General features: G+C 36.5%; 1 protein-coding gene across 4 annotated transcripts in view; it reads right to left on the bottom strand.

Annotated features, from left to right (window-relative positions):
• Window positions 1-20,627, bottom strand: part of CLTC (clathrin heavy chain) — a 71,416-nt gene that overhangs the window by 8,460 nt on the left and 42,329 nt on the right. For 2 of the 4 annotated variants that reach the window (XM_055399796.2, XM_055399779.2), the window contains exons 14-31: window positions 20,291-20,454; window positions 16,479-16,604; window positions 15,727-15,869; window positions 13,116-13,350; window positions 10,772-10,894; window positions 8,815-8,960; window positions 8,399-8,582; window positions 8,013-8,205; window positions 7,409-7,566; window positions 7,038-7,202; window positions 6,804-6,911; window positions 6,542-6,709; window positions 6,238-6,387; window positions 6,017-6,148; window positions 5,802-5,912; window positions 4,667-4,837; window positions 4,087-4,308; window positions 2,821-2,841 (exon numbers count right to left, since the gene is read on the bottom strand). In XM_055399796.2, the coding sequence (XP_055255771.1) occupies window positions 2,821-2,841; window positions 4,087-4,308; window positions 4,667-4,837; window positions 5,802-5,912; window positions 6,017-6,148; window positions 6,238-6,387; window positions 6,542-6,709; window positions 6,804-6,911; window positions 7,038-7,202; window positions 7,409-7,566; window positions 8,013-8,205; window positions 8,399-8,582; window positions 8,815-8,960; window positions 10,772-10,894; window positions 13,116-13,350; window positions 15,727-15,869; window positions 16,479-16,604; window positions 20,291-20,454 (2,720 nt within the window). The remainder of the gene's footprint in view (window positions 1-2,820; window positions 2,842-4,086; window positions 4,309-4,666; window positions 4,838-5,801; window positions 5,913-6,016; window positions 6,149-6,237; window positions 6,388-6,541; window positions 6,710-6,803; window positions 6,912-7,037; window positions 7,203-7,408; window positions 7,567-8,012; window positions 8,206-8,398; window positions 8,583-8,814; window positions 8,961-10,771; window positions 10,895-13,115; window positions 13,351-15,726; window positions 15,870-16,478; window positions 16,605-20,290; window positions 20,455-20,627) is intronic. The other 2 variants (XM_055399806.2, XM_055399787.2) reach the window with 1 other exon arrangement.

Raw genomic sequence — 20,627 nt, 5'->3', positions numbered from 1 at the left:
TTGCGGTGACCCTCAAATTTCCTTGTCTATAATAGTGAGTCGGCTGAATGAGAAAATCTACAAAGCTCCTTCTAGGATTAGCACGATTTGAATCTGGAATTCTGTGAAGGACTAGGGAGGATGGCAGCAGGACCCAGACTAGGAAGTCTCCACCATACCACTTCCATTTGCCTTTTAAATTGTGCTGTGTCTGTCTTTTAGACTATATAGTCTTCTTGTTGGTGTATCATTACACTTGATGTAAAACTAAATTTCAAATCTCAATGTTACCTATTACTAGAGGGTTTCAAAGTCCTAAGGGTGCTGAGATGGGGAGGCAGAGTGCAGGATAGAACTTTTTTATGCGTGTTCACTGCATGTCCTTCAAAAAGGCAAATATTGAAAATCACTCACAAAAAAAGACATGCAGGACTTCAGTGAAAAGGTTTTAAAGACTTGGTCCCAGAAAGGTTAAAGCAGTACCTAGTTTCTACTTGCAACTATTTAAAAAACAGTGTTTCAATCCTACACAGGCCATTAGGGTTAGGACAGTATTTTACATGTATTTTAATTGTTTTATAGTGAGTATCTTAAATGTGGGTCTAATCCACCCTAATTTGTCAGGGAGCAAAATGTGAGAAAAGTGATATGAGTCAGACTCTAGACACCTTCAGATAAAACGTGATTTTTCTACCCTAGGAAGATGGGTTATTAGTTTGCTTCTGTATTTCATTTTTAAAATTTTATAACCTAAGGGCTCATCTGTTAAAATTACCCCACTATTAAAGTCTACTATGGAGTATAAGTACCACAAGAAACACTGTTTGGCACCCAAACTTAAAAACAAAAATCACGAAAGCTCTCTAATCTAAAGTACAATCTGTCAAACCAAGGACAGTCAGATGGGGTTTTGCTAAGTATCCAAGAGTGAGCTAAAGAAGTTACTTTTAAAAAGTACATGGATGAGTGTACATTAATAACTTCTAAGAAGAAAAATCAAACAACAAAAAAATCCACTGCATAATACATTGCCAGACTTTCAGGAAAAAGATTCTAAAGTGAACATGTGTTTAAAAGTTAATGTCTGAGTCGGATGTTGAAGACAGAAGTATGTTAAAGATTTAGAAGAGCTAGCAATGTCATAATGCCTAGGCACAGACATAGGCAGGTTGGGCATAAAGACAAAACAAAAAGTAGCAACTGTGAAGGAGGAGCATCGTGCTAAGCAAAAATGTGATTTTTCTATTTCACGGGACAGCCTCTGGCTCAGCAATATCCAATTACTGTTTCCAATGACCCAATTTGGACTCCTCCAAACAGAAAAGCAGAGAAGGCTTTCATGAACACAAGCTTTTGTTAAGAGCTGTAACAAAAGTTTCTGATCCTTGGATTAAAAAAGAAAAATTACAGGTAAACCTGTCACTGAGTTCAGTTCCATCTGTACTATTGAAAATTCACGATAATGTAAAAGGCTTTTCCACAAAGACTGCAATATGCTGCAGAGGAAAAGTTAACATGCAGTCAGTTATTTTGGTGTATGTGTGCATGAAAAAGAGGCAAAAGTACTGAAGCAAGAAGTGAGATCTGAAGATGACTGTTGCTATACAGGCTCTCAAGAAACACACACAGCCCACAGCAATGCTTTAAGAGTTTCGAAAGTAGTATGATGTAATTGCAATGACTATTGTACATGCTTGATTTAAAACAACGCATAACACTGCAGTTCAATTACCTATTTTTCACACACACGCTTTCTAACTGCCTTGCCTACTAGCTGCTGAAGGGCCTCACACACAATGCATTTTACTCAGGTTTGCCCTAAGTTCCAATGGTGACTCCGGTTTGGTTCAACGTAATTCCAAGGCACTGTCCCCCCACTCCAAATTATTTTAAATTGTTTTAACTGTCCTTTACCTTCCCACCCTTTTCTCACCACAATTTGATACCAGACATAAGTTTATAAGTTTGTTTCATTTATACTGGGACGGAGACAAGCCAATGAAGGAAGCAGCAACCAAAAGGTGCCTAAATTTGACTTTGGACAAGCCAAAGGGATGAGTAACAGCAAATTTGTAGCTTCAGAGATGTACCTTGTTATAGAAACAGAATACAGTTTCATATTTTACAGAAATAATCCATGTTGCTTAGCAACAATTATAGCAAGCTAATCTGATGATTTAAAAAGGTTTGATTCCTCTTGAAAATGAACTAGCACCATAAGAACTGGACACCTGGAGAAACATGAGGAAAGTCTCTTCGGAAGCAGCTAGTATCTCTTGTATCTACTTTCAGCAAAAAATTAGTAAGAATCAAGAGATCAGAAACTGGATCACAGTCCTTCAATACCAAAAAAAAAAAAAAAACCCAAACCAAAAAACCCCAAAAAGCCTTTAGGGCATATATATACATATTTAAATTCAACAACTGTCAGGCACACTCACAAAATAATACCAGAGGCTGTTTAAATTTACTTAGAGTATTAAGAAAATCCTATTATGGTCCAGATACCCTGACAGGGAAGAGAAATTTCCTGAAACTTTGGAATTAATATGGAAACTCAACATGCTCAGTTTTTAATAATATATTTAAGAGAGACTGTGAACCAACTACTGATTAGCCTCCTGCCCTTCCTAAAGCCTATTAGCCGATTAGTAGCAAACATCTACTAATGTCCTAGAGCTCTATTATAGTTATATTTTAAGGGACTTGCAGAGGCTTTAGTGAAAATTTATTGGGGGAAAAAAGCAGAAGCAGCAGTGTAGAAAAGGAAGGAAAAAAAATCATGCAAATTCCTTAGACTTAGTCCTCCAGACTTAAAGATGGAAAAGAATCAACTTTCACCTTTTCCTTTATTGCATCAACCTGCAAAGGAATTCAGAAGGTGCAGCTTAGAAAAAAATCAAATTCCATATTGAGCATAAAAAGGTAGAATCAGCAACAAAGGTTTAGGGGAGAAACATCTAACCACTAAAAAAAGGTATGAGAGAAGTGAAAATAAAGGGCATACTGGAAGCAAAACTCAGAATTTTTTTTTTTAACTTCAGAGTTTATTGCAGAAGAATTTATGCTAGAGTCAAGTGTGAAAGAAAGCAGTTTAATCGCTAGTAAAATTTACAGCACTTCGGTTAACAGCAGCTTAGAGCCAGGTCTCACAAGTTGGCATTATGCATAAGAAGCTACTCTCATCTCTGGCTAAGATAAGGCAACTTTCCTTTTCCTCTTACACTGGATTTAAGCAGTTTCTACACAGAAAAATGTTAATTCTCAAAAAACCTGTAACTTAACACAATGATATCTAATTAGATGGTAGCCCAAGGAAATACTCAGTTATACTGGGGGTTGTTAGTAGAGCACATCCCACCCCGACACCCGCCTTTAACTCAGACATGCTGAAAAGATCAGATGAGAAACTGACTTTAATAAGCATGTTTTGCTTTGACAAAATGGATCCTTTAGGACCATTTTAAAATGCTCCACAGCAGGACAGGGTAAAAACATCCTAACATCAAAAACAGATACTAAGAAGAATAAGTTAATTTTATAAGATGATTATACCCCCAGCTTGTTTAATGCACTTTTAGGAAATGTGTCATTAGCTGTTAACCTCCTGTAATATTTTTTAATAAGGGGTTAAACTATCAAAATATTGAGAAAATTAACAGGACATTAAGAATACAGATTTAGCTTTCCCATGGGAAACAGGCATACGTATTAAAGTCAAGAACCAACCAAAGAGAAGGGAATCTACACTACTAAGTAATGGTCATCTGAGTTACAAGAATTGATTTGAGGAAGACATTATTTGGACAAAAAATGTTTCTATCAAATGTTAACAAAGAAAAACAAAAACCTATACAATATGGACATAATACTATCTGCCCTTCAGAAATACATTCTGTGGTATTCTGAGTGTAAACATTCTGCCAAGATATGTCTGAGTTACCTTTCCATTCAATGCCATTTGTCAGGTATTAAAAATTACTGGAGAATAGGAATATTTTATGATCAACTAAATTATTTATACTACAGAAAACATTTGAAAACAAAAAGTCTATACATGGAATTTTACATATCCTCAAGATAATTAGTTCTCAGAGGTGCCATTACCTTTGTCAAGTATTCCTTCATGACTTGGATGAAATAGGGCATGGCAAAATCCATGATATTGTGCCTCCACGCAGTTTCCAGGACAACATCTGGCCTTAAAAGATCGTAACAAGTAAAGAGACACGCTCCAAAGCACTCTCTTTTTTCTTCCTGCAAAAACCACTGTAGGAGCTCTTCAGCCAATTCAGTATCTTTAGATTCAGAGGCATACTGCATTGCATCCTATTTAAAGGAAAGGAAGAAAGTCAAACATTAAATTCAAATATGATGAACTGGTAAACTAAACAAAACAGGGAAAAAAAACTCCCAGTTATATCATTTAAATTAAGGATTTCCTGAAAGAAAAAGGAAGACAGAGGAAAGCATTCTTAACAGAGAGATCTGACATAAGCATATGAGAGCCTCCAACATTAAGAAGTGACATAATTATCAACTCCTCAACTGGGAGCTTAAAGGCAATTCCGTATTTGCAAAGACTAATACTTTTATAGACCATAATCACTTCTAATATACCATCTTAGGACTCACACAGATCATCTAGTACTTGGCTTAATAGGCCCACCCCACCATCTTTCTTCACCTTATACAGGCTATCTTTCTTGCACAGCTCTACACTCTGTTTCCAGCGATTATTGCCTTTGAAGAGGTAAGCAGCAATTCTTCTGAACTCAATGAGTTCATGCTTTTCCAAACGCTGAGCAAGTGAGATATTGTCAAAGTTGTCATACGCATCTATCGATGTTCTCAGAGCCTTAAAAAATAAAACAAAGCCACTGAAATGCCAAACCAGTATTTCATTTTAGTTTAAATTTTATTTTCCATCCTTCCTGATCAACGAGCCGTTACTGTATATGACTGACTGTATGTAATGTGATCAGTATCTTGCATGATAAATGTGTTTAATACAACTTGATCAATCATCCATTATTGTAATTAAAACAGCCTAGATTTAAGAATCAAACCATAAAGCTGTACTATGAACAAGTATCAACATTCCTCAATCTAACCGTTTAACAATAAGGTCCTTGAAGGCACTATAAAATTTCTAAGGGAACAATTTTTTCCAAGGTTTTCAGTATCAAGGACTAACTTGAATGGTTATGAAACTGCAAAGATTTGTAATTTGGAGGGTAAGATTTTATGCCCTAGGGAAACTCCTGATATAATTCAACATGGTATTCAGTCATAGAGATCAGCATGGGATCTGCATCTGAAAGAAAACCATGTTGACAAGAAGAGAAAAAAAAGGCAACTTAGCTTAACCTTAACTTTTACGTTTTTGCAAAATTCTTCACAAAGGAAAGTTTACTAAAAGGCAGGTACTGATAAGCTATTAGGCAAGAAATACAGTGAATAAAAGAGTTAATACCATATAAGGTTTAGGAACTAGTTTAAGAGACCAAAAACTTTTTCAAATCAGTCTACAATCTAGATGTTTATGGATGAAGTAACCATAGTATTTTTCTAAAGCATTAACTTAGACTCTGCAAACTTGGCATTTGATTAGGAGACATCATATTTATCAATCCTGAAAACCTGACTAAATTTAGATCCAAGGCATGCAAGTACCTACTGTTTACAGTCCTAAGGGATGATAGGCTTAACTGCAAAACATACCAACTTTACTATTTTGTGAATTGTAAATTTTGAGATTTTTCAGAAAAAAATAAATTTTGTGAATTTTGAGAATACGTGTAAGAACCAAAATATTTTACCTGATAATCTTCTTCTGTAATAAACAGGTTGTTCAGTGATTCATTCACAGATTTGTTGTTGTGGTTCTGAACTGAACGCAAATACGGTTTCACCAGTGGTAGCTGTTTAACCTTTAAAATAAGGGTGTGTTACAAATGTAGTACATTGCTAACAAAGTTACCCAAGAACATCTTAGTTTCTTGCTATGAATTTTTGAGGTTTTAAAAATTATTACCTTGCTGAAATAATTGACTGCACGAGTATGATCCAACCGTGGAGACAGCACCATCAGCAAATCATTTAACAATAGTGGCTTGAATTCTAAGTAGAACTGTATTGCTCTGTAGTATAGCTCCACATTGGCAACCTAAGACAGCAAAAATCCATAGATGAGGTAGAGTTATTTCCTCATGAGCTATTTCCTTCTAAAGACTATCTTCTAAAGAAGATACACACCTTGGTAATGATGTCTTTGAACTGCCCTTCTTTCCAAGCATCAGTCGGATGATTCATCATGGTAATTATAGCATTATCATATTCTTCGTATTTGTCATACAAAAACACCAATTCTGCCCAAAGATGGGCTTGTTCTGCAGCTCTTAGCACCTGCACAAGGAAGATTCAATTGCTTTAGATATGGGTCTTTAATTCTAGTTAGTAGCAAAAAAAAAAAAAAAAAAAATTTTTTTTTTTTTTTTTAAATGAAAACTGAAGTATTAGTTTTAGCTATAGAGTTGCCTTACAATGAAAGGTTAGTTACCTTAGGAATATTCACTCTGGACCAGAACAACTCCAGGTGCTCCCTCATTTTCTGTGGCTTAAACTTAGAATAAAGAATAGCTAATTCGGTGAACATCCCCATGTGAGCTCGCTCAAGTCCCAGTGCTGCTTCCAACATGGTTATCAGCTCTTCAAAATACCCACGATCCTAAATAAGAGAAAAATGCAATTAAAGATGAGAATATCAGTGGCAAAAGATCTCAGTAACATAGAATTTAACGTAAAAGACTTCAATGCATTACCTGATAGTAGTTGATAAGCTCCTCCAACTCGTCTGCATGTACTACAATATGAAGCCCACACATCTGAGCAAGACGGAACTCCTTCCCATCTACACAGGCAAAGCAGACCTACAATTTAAAAAATTTCAATTATGTGAATTCAAGTGTAACATGGCTGGTTAATTCAATTAATCAGTTTAAAGAATATTCCTAAATAGCATCTTAATTCATCAATCAAACTGTCATTTAGATTACCTCTTTCCATGTTCGAGTACTGTTGGCTTTCCTAGCTCCATCAACAGCTGCCTGATATTCACCCAGGTGAACCAGAGTGGATGCCAAGCGTCCAAAATTGGAAACATTATTGTACAACAACTTAGCAGCATCATACATTTTTTCATCATAACAACGGTCACCAACCTGAAAAAAACACAAACCATTTTCAGTAAGCCGAAACTCAGTCTTCTTTCCAAAGTCAGGACTCAGTTTAATATGAAGAAACAACATTCTCCCAGTAAGATTTTTCCTTAGAAACTTTCAGTTGTCATGTGTTGATCCTAATAAGCTAGTAAAGTCACCCAACTATTTTTACACTCCTTAAAAAAAAATCTGAACAAGAAACTCACTTGTTGGATATGAGCATTATTTGGCCCATTGATGAACTCTTCCAACTCTGCTAGGCGGTTTGTTTTAGCCAGTGCAAAGATCAATTCTGTCTCCACATAGGACTCACGAGCCTTCTTGCGGGCCATCTGCAAGTACTTTACCAGCTCTTCCCAGTTTCCTAGGTACAGAAAAACAAATGAATAAATCCAAACACTAACATATCAACATCTATCTTCTCACTGAAGTAAATGAGAACTGCTATTAATTTCCTTTTCAAAGAAACAGAATAGAAAATAACAAATGTAAACTGTGAAAGGTATCAAAATAGTGAAACTTCTATTAATGCCTCTGTATTGTTACTGACCAAATGAAGAGCTGAATCCCTCTTCTCCTTAAAGTTATCAGATTAGAACTATATCAGAATTTAGTAAGACTTCAAAACAGAAAATTAAACTTCCCCATAGAGATTTTAAGTTCATAAAACACAGCCTCTCTTTATCTGCACTAATAAAGAGGGCAAACCACCGGACAGTCTCTAGCTCCAACACAATGCAGAACGGACGTAAACTTAATGCTTAGCTTAGGCACATTTTCTGACAAACACATAAAGGTGAGAAGTCATACCACTAGTATTGGCGGCCTGAACAACTTCCATGTAGGATGAAGGATCATCTGCTTTGATATAAGAATCAATGGCTTCTTTCACCATTCCTTTCTGCAACTGGGCTTTTGCGAGTTGACTCCAGACTGCCGGTTCATTGCAGCGTTCAGCAAACTCATATGCCCGATCCAAGTTTCCAATATGTTCGATCAAGACCTAGGTAACCAATTCTTCATCAGTTATAGAACAATGAATCTTACCACGTAGCAATTACATTTAAACGGTTAGGATTTTATTGCTCTTCTATTACCACAGCAATAAATTATGCCCTTTCTCAGAGGACAATGCATACACTGAACAAAGAGAAGGTTACACTTAGGAAATCAGCTCGGCTAATGTGAAGGTTTACCTGCACTGCTGAGGTATTGACATCAAATTTCCGGAAAATGGCAAATGCTTCTTCAAAGAGCTCATTGCTGATGGCAATGTTGGCAATATCTGGGGCATCATAATTATCCAGGCGGTTAATGTACTCCATAACACGGGTACGGTCAGCCTTGATTGCAGTGAGGATGAGGAGGTTTTGCAGGTTCCTTTAAGAAAGAAAGATTTGAATGCAATATATGAAAAGCTCATTAGTCATAACAGATAAACACTGTAGCTACTAAGTATCTCGTCTCAGGAGAGAGGGTCACAAGAGGGTATTAGAAAAGTGAGAATTAAGACAACATTCTCTAACATTTGCCTCTTTGTTCCTTTCCCAAACTGACAGGCCATAATTAGAGACTGACAATAAAGAGCCAGGAAACCCCTCTCAGAGCATACCTGTGTTCACTGAATACAGAGTTATCAAGGACAATTTTCTCCAGCAGTTCAATGAGTTCATTAGGAAGGTCTGCAGTCATAAAGGCCTTGACAGTTACTGACACTTCCTCAGGGTCCTGAGTTTCAGACAAGGCTGTCTGTACAACCTGCAGAGGATATACAAAAAGTACTGAGTCCAGGTGGTTTTGATGATATCTAATAAGAATAAGCTGGCCTCTCAGTAGAAAATGAAACCGGTCGAGAAGAAGGAATGAGGTAAAATACCTTTAATTTACCACCCAAAGATCCTTCTACGTTAAGTCCACACATATCTGTAATGTGTACTTCCAATTTTTTTGTTGTGGAGGGGGCGGGTAAGGGGAATCATCCTACTTGTATAATTTCTATCTTTTCCCTGATTAAAAATTATCCCTAATAACCATTCCTCATTATCACTTTAATGGTCACATAAAGTTCAACCATATACACATGGCATTATATACTCAGTAATTCTATTTATGGCTATTTCTTTGGTTCCCAGATGCAGCAATGAGTATTTGCTCTAGGAAGTTTTGTATCAATTTGGGAATTTTCCTTAGAAATGCTTCCTAGGAGAGAAATGAGAAATTAATATTCTTCAATTTACTCTCTTCCATATTCATACTTCTATTAATAATTTAAAAGCCATTATTCAGTTCAGTTCAGTCGCTCAGTCGTGTCCGACTCTTTGCAACCCCATGAATCACAGCACGCCAGGCCTCCCTGTCCATCACCAACTCCCGGAGTTCACTCAAACTCATGTCCACAGAGTCGGTGATGCCATCCAGCCATCTCATTCTCTGTCGTCCCCTTCTCCTCCCACCCCCAATCCCTCCCAGCATCAGACTCTTTTCCAGTGAGTCAACTCGTTGCATGAGGTGGCCAAAGTATTGCAGTTTCAGCTTTAGCATCAGTCCTTCCAATGAACACCCAGGATTGATCTCCTTTAGAATGGACTGGTTGGATCTCCTTGCAGTCCAAGGGACTCTCCAAGAGTCTTCTCCAGCACCACAGTTCAAAAGCATCAATTCTTCAGCAATCAGCTTTCTTCACAGTCCAACTCTCACATCCTTACATAACCACGGGAAAAACCACAGCCTTGACTAGACGGACCCTGGTTGGCAAAGTAATGTCTCTGCTTTTTAATACGCTATCTAGGTTGGTCATAACTTTCCTTCCAAGGAGTAAGCGTCTTTTAATTTCATGGCTGCAGTCAGCATCTGCAGTGATTTTGGAGCCCAAAAAAATAAAGTCTGACACTGTTTCCACTGTTTCCCCATCTATTTCCCATGAAGTGATGGGATCAGATGCCATGATCTTCGTTTTCTGAATGTTGAGCTTCAAGCCAACCTTTTCATTCTCCTCTTTATTAACAACCTTCAATTTTTAAGGTTTTAAAAAATGTTTTCAATTATTTATATAGCTATAAACTCGCATCTTCTTTGCTTACTATTGAGACTTCAGTTCAGTTCAGTTCAGTCGCTCAGTCGTGTCTGACTCTTTGCGACCCCATGAATCACAGTACGCCAGGACTTAACATTTTTCTACTAGATCATTCACCAGTCTTTATCCTTCGCTGATTTACCCTTGTCTTGAATGTTTCCAATCAATTTAGTTACTTCTTATGTATTTGTAACAGTAATTCTTATTAATTTTATTAAATGTTTAATTTACTGCTATCCTTTTAGCTATGATGAGTTGAGGGAGTCTTATGTAATTATATTCTCTCCTTGGGGACATATTTTCTTGCAGAATATATACTTCATTTTTGTTAACATTTTTATATATATATTTTAGTATAATCTTTATTTTCTTCTATTTTTTACTGCCATCTCTCACAGTTAAATATGATCCATTTGAGTATATTTGGTGTATGATGAGGGAAAAGGTTTTATTTATATTTAAAAAGATGAGCCTTGAATGCATTTGCAAATTTTACCTGATCGATGAGGGGTCTCCTGTAAGGATTGCTTTCCAGCAGCACACTACCCCACAATTCTGGGTCCTTCCGCCGTACCAGATAGCGAGAAAGACTTTTGAACAGGGAATTCTCATTGCAGACCTAAATGAGAAATTAAAGATTAATTTCAAGGTAAACAAAAATGTTTTCTATAGACTGACTTTAAAAGGTTATATCCTATCATTATATCCTATTTACTGTTTTATACCAAAAAAAAAAATCCATTACTTCTACATGTAATCTTAATAAGTCACAACCATATTTTTCTTATTAAAATTCAAGTAACAGAAAAAAGTTATTAATTTTTGAAGGCTTTTAAAAGCACCCTGATGGTGGATCTATATTTGGACTTTATATCTTACTCTACTGACCTGTGTATTCATGCACCAGGATGCAATTTTTAATTACAGAGATTTTGTAATGTGCTTTAACATCTGGTAAGGCTAGTCCACCTTCAGAGCTTTCTTTCAGTGTTCATTTTCCTATGTGTATATGCATACATATGTTCATACGTATATGAATTTGTATGTTCACAGATATATTCTTCCCAGCTCTGATCACTCAAAGACCCTAGAAGGAAATACACCCTAGAGTCTAGATCTGGGTTTCTAATGGCACTCCCCACTGAACAAAATCAAAGTTCTTCAAAAAAATGAATGATCCACGGCAGCAAACGGTACAAAATGAGCATGGTATAACCTGCTGGGCCAGGAAACAAGATGTGCTCAAGAGCAATGAGATCATGACACAAAGCCATGAGAGGCAGGCTGATGGGATTTCTATCAGCCAAAACGGGGATAATTTGAAAATCAAAACCATGGATCATTAACACACAGAACTCTTAAGTACATGAAAATATGCATGGTGACTGATAAATGTGGAGAAAGTGATGAAGTTGGAAAATTGTCATTTTGCAACCAACACATTAAGACTAGCTTAGTAAGAATTAACAGATTCAAAATTGGGGTTGGGGACACACACAAATAGGATACTCGCATGGTCTTAACTGTCTCCTCACAGACTTAATACCTGCAAGGGAAACAGACACACACAGACACAGTAGGATACTCACATGGTCTTGACTGTCTACACACACACACAGTAGGATACTCACATGGTCTTAACTGTACACACACACACACATATAGTAGGATACTCGCATGGTCTTAACTGTCACCTCACAGACTACTTAAGGGGAAATTTATTTCTACAATGGAGAAGCTGACAACTTGATAAAAAGTGACCCCCAAAATGAAGGACTAAAGGACATCAGGTGCTTTTGCATGTTACAGCATAAGAAAAACATCACTTAAGTAATGCATTTTGGATGGAAACATACAATCTAAATCTAATCAGGAGGAACGATAAGAAAAATTCAAAGTGAAGAACATTATATTTTTTTAAGAGATTTTTCACTAATAAGAAATATACAGAATAGGTGAATCCAGAGAGACAGAAGGCAGTTTGGAGGTTGTCAGGGGCTGGAAGGAGGCGGGGAATGTGGAGCAACTGCTTAGTGAGTACTGGATTTCCTTGTGTGGTGATAAAACTTGGAAAAAGAACTTTGAACAACAGAGATATAGTGATTACACAACACAGTAAATGTACTAACTGTCACTGAATTATTCACTTTCAAATGGCTAAGGTTATGTGAATTTTACCTTCAATTAAAAAAAAAGAGAAAAAGAATATTTTTACAATTATGTCTGTCAATAAAAGACAAAGAAAGGCTGAAGAACTGTTTCAGGTTAAAAGAGACATGAAAGATATGACACGTACAAGCAGTATGTAATCCTAGACTAACGGGAAAATTTTCTTTTAAAAGACATTCTCAGGTCAATTGACAAAATCAGAATGAAACAGATTTTTAACAGTATTCTACCAGTGTCAGATTGACTGAGGTTGCTATCCATAATGTGGTCATGAAAGAGAATACCCTTATTCCTAGGAAATACACACTGAAGGGTTATAAGTCCATGAGGTATGCAATTTATTCTCATAAGGTTAAAAGTTTAGATGTGCCTATACATATACACGTACATGTAAAGATATATACATGTGTATGTACATATGAGTCTATGAGAACATCTGTAATAAAACCAGGGGGCGTAAATGTCAATGGGTGAATATAAACTTAATCAACTACTTTGCCCAGTTTAAGTTCATAATTATCAGCAAAGCTTTTTAAAAAAAGCATGAATCTTCCAAAAATGCTCCATATTACCTTAAACCACTCTGAAACTCAAAATTCACTAGTCTAACATTATATAACAGGTTTTAAAAATGCTGCCTTCTCCATATGCATTCAGCCGGCAGTACTCACATTGATAAGCTCCAGATCACACTGGCCACGCTCATAAGCAACACAGGCCAGATGCGGATCTCTCTTCTCACAATACTTTCCAACAACACGACTGTCATAGTAAGGATTTTCCCGAAGAAACCTCTCTGGATTGTTATTACTGTCTATGTAGATTTTGGCTAATGCATTGTGAGTAGCAGGCTCTTCACAGCCCTCATGAATTCTGGCCTCCAGCCAAGGCAGAAGCAGTTTCAATCTAGTAAAAAAATAAAACAGGAAAAGAAACACACAAAAAACCCACATATACACATACTATATTATAAATAGCACACTCTTGACATGCTATGTAAGTACCTTATGGTCTATAAAGTGCTTTTCCATACCCTATTTTGAATTCTCAACATTCCTATCAGAAACTGAGAAATTAAGACTCAGAGATGGTTAAAGGATTTGTCCAATGTTACACAGAAGGTATATAAGACTATCTTTCATACGCTCCCAGACCTATCTGCTACATTATCTAGAAAGGATACAGAGAAGAGACTACAGATTCACAGATTATTCTTTTTTATACGGGGCAAATGGCTGGACTTTTGAGTAATGTTGTTTAGGAGTAGGACAGAGATATGGTAGGAGAAAACAAGCCAGATTATCTGAGGTTCCTTTTAATTTTACCACAATTAACATGCGACATATACAGCCAAAAGAAGCAGTACCATAAACACATCCTGGGAACAAAATCTGGTCACTTTAGAAGCTCTAGCTTTAAAATTCTAGCAGTCATAAAAATCAATCACTCCACCAAGGGCCATGATTTTGCTAAGTTATAGCTTATGTTCCAATGGTCCAGATGACCAACACTCTTACCATGGTTTAAATAACATGTTAAATAGTTACAAGAAATCCACGGAAATGGGCGCCTGGTAGGCTATAGTCCATGGTGTCACAAAAGAGTTGGCTACAACTTAGCAACTATACAACCATAATCACTTTAAATTAGTCTCAAGCTTTAAAAAAATAAAAATCAGTATTATATTCTACATCTCTATTGTCCTTCAGTGCAGAATTTTTCAAACATTTTCTGAAACATTTAGATATAAATTCAGTGATTACCATTAGTAGAACACTAGTACCAACTCAGGTTAAAATTAAACCCTATTCTTGAGATGGTTTCATTGCTAGAGGAACTTCCTACTTAACCCCATTACTTCCCACTAACCACATTTACTACGACAGCACTTTGTGAACACAAAATGTCCTGGCTAAAAAAAGACTTCATGATATAAGTATCAGAAGCACTCATACTATGTTCTCTTCTATTGGAAATTCCTAACTCATATCAAGGTTCAACTGAAAAACAAGTTTAACCCAGAGTTACACAGGGAATGCTTTTCTCTTGTCATACTTGATAATTTTTACCAGAGAGGAATTAGTTACTAGGTATCGTATCTACAAGGAGGCTTTTTACATAGTTTACATTAAAAACACATAGCTATGTGGTTTGACTTAATGTAATTATAAACATGCAAAAAGAAGGTGAACGCTCATTACTAGAGAAATGCAAATCAAAACCACAGTGATACATCATCTCACATTGGTCAGAATGGCCACCATCAAAAAATCTACAAACAATAAATGCTGGAGAGGGTGTGGAGAAAAGGGAACCCTCTTACACTGCTCGTAGAAATGCAAACTGCTACAGCCACTATGGAGAACAGTGTGGAGATTCCTTAAAAAACTGGAAATAGAACTGCCATATGACCCAGCCATCCCACTGCTGGGCATACACGTCAAAGAAACCAGAACTGAAACAGACGCATGCACTCCAATGTTCACTGAAGCACTGTTTACCATAGCTAGGACATGGAATCAACCTAGATGTCCATGTGCAAACGAATGGATAAGGAAGTTGTGGTACATATGCACAATGGAATATTACTCAGCTCTAAAAAAGAATTCATTTGAGTCAGTTCTAATGAGGTAGATGAAACTGGAGCCTATTATACAGAGTGAAATAAGTCAGAAATACCAATACAGCATACTAATGCATATATATGGAATTTAGAAAGACGGTAAAGATGCCATATGCAAGGCAGCAAAAGAGACACAAGATGTAAAGAACAGACTTTTGGACTCTGTGGGAAAATGCAAGGGTGGGATGATCTGAGAGAACAGCACTGAAGCATGTATATTACCATATGTAAAATAGATGTCCAGTGCAAGTTCAATGCATGAAGCAGGGCACTGAAAGCTGGTGCTCTGGGACAACCCTGAGGGATAAGGTGGGGAGGGAGTTGGGAGGGGGCTTCAGGAAGGGGAGACACATGTGCACCCATGGGTGATTCATGTCAGTGTATGGGAAAACCACCACAATACTGTAAAGAAATTATCCTCCAATTAAATCAGAAAAAGGTAAATGACTAGATTAACAGATATTCTTCTACCTGTTAATGACAGCTGTATACAGCAAGTTACAGCTAGCTTATCACTTCTAAATTAGGTATCTCTAGGGAATTAAGATCCATGCGTACTGAGGAGTTTTAGGCAACTGACAGGTTATACTTCTATTTAATACCATGCTAGGAGAGACTAATAATTTATCCTACTTGTGAAGATGAAAACAGTACTACACCTGTTTCTTTTTTCAACCTCAGCAACAAGCTCATCAGTAGAGAATTGACCTCTTACAACAAGAATCAAGTTTTTAATGACATCTTCAGAGCAATCAACATCAAGTAATCCCCCAATAACCACAGGCAGTCGACTTGGATTCACCTATGGTTTAAAAAAAAAAGAATGTCATTATGTTACTAAGAAAGAAAACTGAAAAGAGTTCTTAGAAAAAAACAAAACCCCCCACATTTTCCTCTTCAATCTGCTTTAAAAGTCAGTAATAAACGGATTCTAAATTTGAAACTAGACAAAGGAATTTAGTAGGAAGTCTGCCTTGGTTACTCCTAAGGAGGAATAAGTCCAAAGAAGCGAAAGGAACAGAATGACTGAAAATATTATCTGGTAAAAGACCTCCATCATAGCAAAACTGCCCTTCTATTTCTGGAGTGAGAATGCAAAGTTTCTAATGTCTTTATTTAAGATGGTTTTAATACTGTACTTTGGAGGCTAAGGCCTCTACATCAGGGACTATCAGATGAGTAGGACGTAGGCCATTCAACTTTTCAACTACTGCAGTTCTGTTCTGTTTTACATACTTGGAATGCATGTAAAATTTTAATCCAAGAAAGGATTCTGCTATGGAAAAAAAAATTGAAAGCCATTGTAGCACACCACTCTTACTGTGCACAGGGTTTCAAAAGGATGAAGATGTCCAGTGTGAGAAGTAAAATCTGTAAGATTATATTTTCAAGTTATCTAAGTTTTACTTACCTTCTGTACATATATTTCTATATATTTCTGAAGATTATTTCTATATAAATAGAGCACCAAATCATGGACAAAGTCAAATCGATCGCACACAATGATAAGTGGTAACTGATCTGTTAGCTTCGCTTCCTGGAGGGGAAAAAAAGAAACCTTAATTTTATTCTTCTGTGAGGTTATCAGTGTAAAATGAGAATCGGTTCCACACTTGTGGGAAAGGCTCACATAAAATTGGTTCTTCTTTTAAAGAAAGAAATGTCCCAATAGTTGGAGAGCGTCCAACTCAGTTTCCATGAATGTTTATGAAGTAATATCCAGCTGCTGCTGCTGCTAAGTCACTTCAGTCGTGTCCGACTCTGTGCAACCCCACAGACGGCAGCCCACCAGGATGCCCTGTCTCTGGGATTCTCCAGGCAAGAACACTGGAGTGGGTTGCCATTTCCTTCTCCAATGCGTGAAAGTGAAAAATGAAAGGGAAGTCGCTCAGTCGTGTCCGACTCTTCGCGACCCCATGGACTGCAGCCAGAGTCATAGCAAAATACTGGGTCCTTCCCACATACACCCTTTACATCAAAAGAGTAACAAGATTTATAAGCCTCCAGCAGCACTCAGGATATAAAATCATCACACCGGGACTTTCATTAACAGCAACAACTGAATTTGTAGTTGCTTTAAGAGCTATACTCACATTGTCAAAATTAGGCATATATGGCTCTCATTTGTTTCAAACTGATGACTTTTTAAGAACACCCCTCCCCATTCCAATCTATATGGCCAGCTTCTAATACTGTTATAATAAATCCTACAAGGAGCAGCATGATGGTGACGGCCATGAATTTAAATACACCACATGTTGCTATTTAAAAAAAAAAGGTTTACAAAAAAAAAAAAAGCATTTAAATCATCTTTAGATCGACAACTGCTTTTACCATTACAAATACCAAGCTATAATCCTACTTACAGACTGACACAGATGTTATAGACAGGTAGGTGATACCTGTACTGGGCATTTACCTGATACATGTCCTGTTACATTCCATAGACATAAGGTACAGCACAAAAAACAACAGTTTCCATCAGGAATTCATTTACACACAGTGAAACATTTCTCAATAAATGATTCCTCTATGACAGTCTACTAAAGGAGAACTAAGCAGGACAGGACTTTCCTCAACGACAGCCACTAAGAACATTATTTGCAAGGTAAGAATAAAATTCCTAAGTCTAGCACATATAAGCCACCCAATTATAAATAATTTGAAGATTGGTCTACAAAGTGTTCAGGAAACACTAAACCTTGGAGTTGTAAGAAATCCTGTAAAATAGTAATAAAAAAATCAAAATGGCTGTAAATCTGAAGTGGAAGTCCAGCTGCAGATTTTTTACATCAAGAAAAGTCCTTTAGCACCATGGAAACTCTGTACTAACAGCTGCTACAATCATTAGTGTTTGATCTACCTATGCAGAAGATTTTTTAATAGGGCAAGTTTCTCCTACAAAACAAACATCAACACACTTAATCATTATCTTGTTTACTACACATATAAAGTATTACCTACTGTATTTTACCACTTAGGGATAAAACATACTTGGCAAGTAATCCAAGATTACTTAGATATTCTAGTCTCATGCATGAGTGTTTAAGATTTCTGCTGTGAAAGATAACTTATTTGTATTGGCAAAGAAAATTTAAATTTGAAAAAAGTAGAAAAATTGGGATACTTTCTCAATTGTCTAAATTTGCACATGATTTCATATATAAAAATAATGCTTTTAACATTTTAAAATTTTACTTAAAGGTTGCTCCTTAGATACCATTAGAGACGTTAGGATCAAAATGGCAAATACATAAACAAATTCAGGTTTTCTTAAATACAAAGTTTGGAGATATATCAGGGGACAAAGTAAGCATTCCCCAAAGAGACTTACATCCTGGTGGGAAGAGACAATATTAAGTGTTAATAAGGAAAAGAGAACAAGATAAGGGGGTAGTGAGGACAGGCAGGTTTTATTTTAGATGGGAGGAGGGTAATCTGAGACCTCCTTCCTCAGGACATTTGGTTAGAAATCTCTAAGAAGCTACAGAAGCAGGTCAGGAAGGTCTGTGAGGGAAATGGCAAAGGGCAAGCAAACGCCCTGGGACAGGAGAGGTTTTGGGGAATTACAGGAATAGCAAGCAGGCCAGTGAGGTTGAAACAAAACCAGGAAAAGAAAAAAGATGGAAAATAAGATCAAAAGTAGCAAGAGGCATGGGTCTGAAGAACAGTTTTATGTTTTCTATGCAAGATGAGAGTTCCACAAGTTTAGGGTACAAGTCAAATAACGCTAATGACAGAATTTCATCCTGCTTATGGGCTACTTTAAAGGAGAACTCATATTCTATCACTCTATTTTTTAATCTAAAATATAAGGCAACTTCAGCATTTTACATCATTACACTAAAACTCGTAAAGATTTAACTATTTAATCTAGGTATCAAGTTCTTCAAAAGAAGAATCAGTTAATACAACTATAGATTATCTAAAAATGATCACTGTAGGAGTAAGAAAAGCCTGTTTTTCCTACTAACTTACAAAATGAACATTTTGGTTTTAGTTTCAACCTAAAATTCTTCCAAAAGAAAAAATACTTAAGAACTTTATATACAATCTTTGAAATCATTTAACATATTTTTAATGTAAGTGTAAAGTTGATGCTTTTGAACTGCGGTGTTGGAGAAGACTCTTGAGAGTCCCTTGGACTGCAAGGAGGTCAAACCAATCCATTCTAAGGGAGATCAGTCCTGAGTGTTCATTGGAAGGACTGATGATGAAGCTGAAGCTCCAATACTTTGGTCACCTGATGCGAAGAGCTTACTCACTGGAAAAGACCCTGACACTGGGAAAGACTGAAGGCAGAAGGGGACGACAGAGGATGAGATGGTTGGATGGCATCACCAACTCGATGGACATGAGTTTGAGCAAGCTCCGGGAGTTAGTAATATACAGGGAAGCCTGGTGTGCTGCAGCCCGTAGAGTCGCAAAGAGTCAGACATGACTGAGCAACTGAACTGAACGTATATATATATATATATGGGGATCTGAATGTTCTATAATTTCCTAATTTTTATAAATGACTGCCAATGTTAAAGTCTTATTTTCCCCACAAAGTAATTAGTAGGTATGACAAAGCTAAACATTAAATAAAATAAACTGCCCTTGCTGCTAGGTATGCCTTAAAGACCTAAGAATCTTTAAACTATTATTCTGCACTCCAACACAGGCAGTTCTACTTCTCCATAACCAAATTTGTGTCTCACAAAGCTGTAGTTTTTCTCTTTGACTGTGCCTTCAGTTTATAAATTGTGCATGATTAATATTTAATTTCTAGAATCAGGTTAATTGATGACAGAGAAAAACCTATTTCCTTTACACAGTGGGGAACCCTTTGCATACACAGGCCCCTTAAAAGAATACTGAGGACAAGCTGACCTTAATATTCAAAAAGTGTCTAAGCGATATTCTAAAATAACACTGTCTACAATCACTTAACAAAAATTTTCTTCTAAAATTAAAGTGAAAGAAAGGAAATTCCTTAAAGATAGTGATTTCTTTTCTCTTCACTTAAACAGATGGTCATTCTTAAATATTACTTACCAATTTCCTTATTTCAAAGGAAACCACAGAGTATGAAATTTGGAAGAAATCATTCAGTACACAATTTTGAGATTCTAAGAATTTCACTTTTAGGGAAAAAAAAATTTTGAAACTATGAGCAAACCCTTGCAGGACTGCTGATTTTCAAGCCAACCAGAAAATACACTACTCAAAACCACCTACCTTGAGAAAATTCTTGACTCGCTCAGGATCATAGCAGTTGCTTTCTCTGCAGATTCTTTCTACTTCTTTGATCTGCCCAGTCTTGCAAGCTGCCTGAATATATTTAAAGTGCACATCTGGGTCTTGACTAAAGTTAACAATGGATCCCAGAAAATAAAAAAGACCTTAAAGCAAGAAATAATCGAAATTAAGCACAGGTGTACCTTTGGGAACAACAGACCTGAAAAAATACTTAAGCAATTAAAAAACATTATGTCAACTATACCAAACTTAAAAAAACAAGCACACAAAACACTCCACTCCCAAATAAAAATTAGTTGCTCAAAAAGCTCAATAT

Source organism: Moschus berezovskii, chromosome 20 (assembly GCF_049115385.1).
Source record: "Moschus berezovskii isolate FMDL1 chromosome 20, NW_MosBer_1.0, whole genome shotgun sequence".
NCBI lineage: Eukaryota > Metazoa > Chordata > Mammalia > Artiodactyla > Moschidae > Moschus > Moschus berezovskii.
The sequence above is the reverse complement of the archived record's forward strand: the minus strand, read 5'-3'. Positions and strand labels throughout refer to the sequence as shown.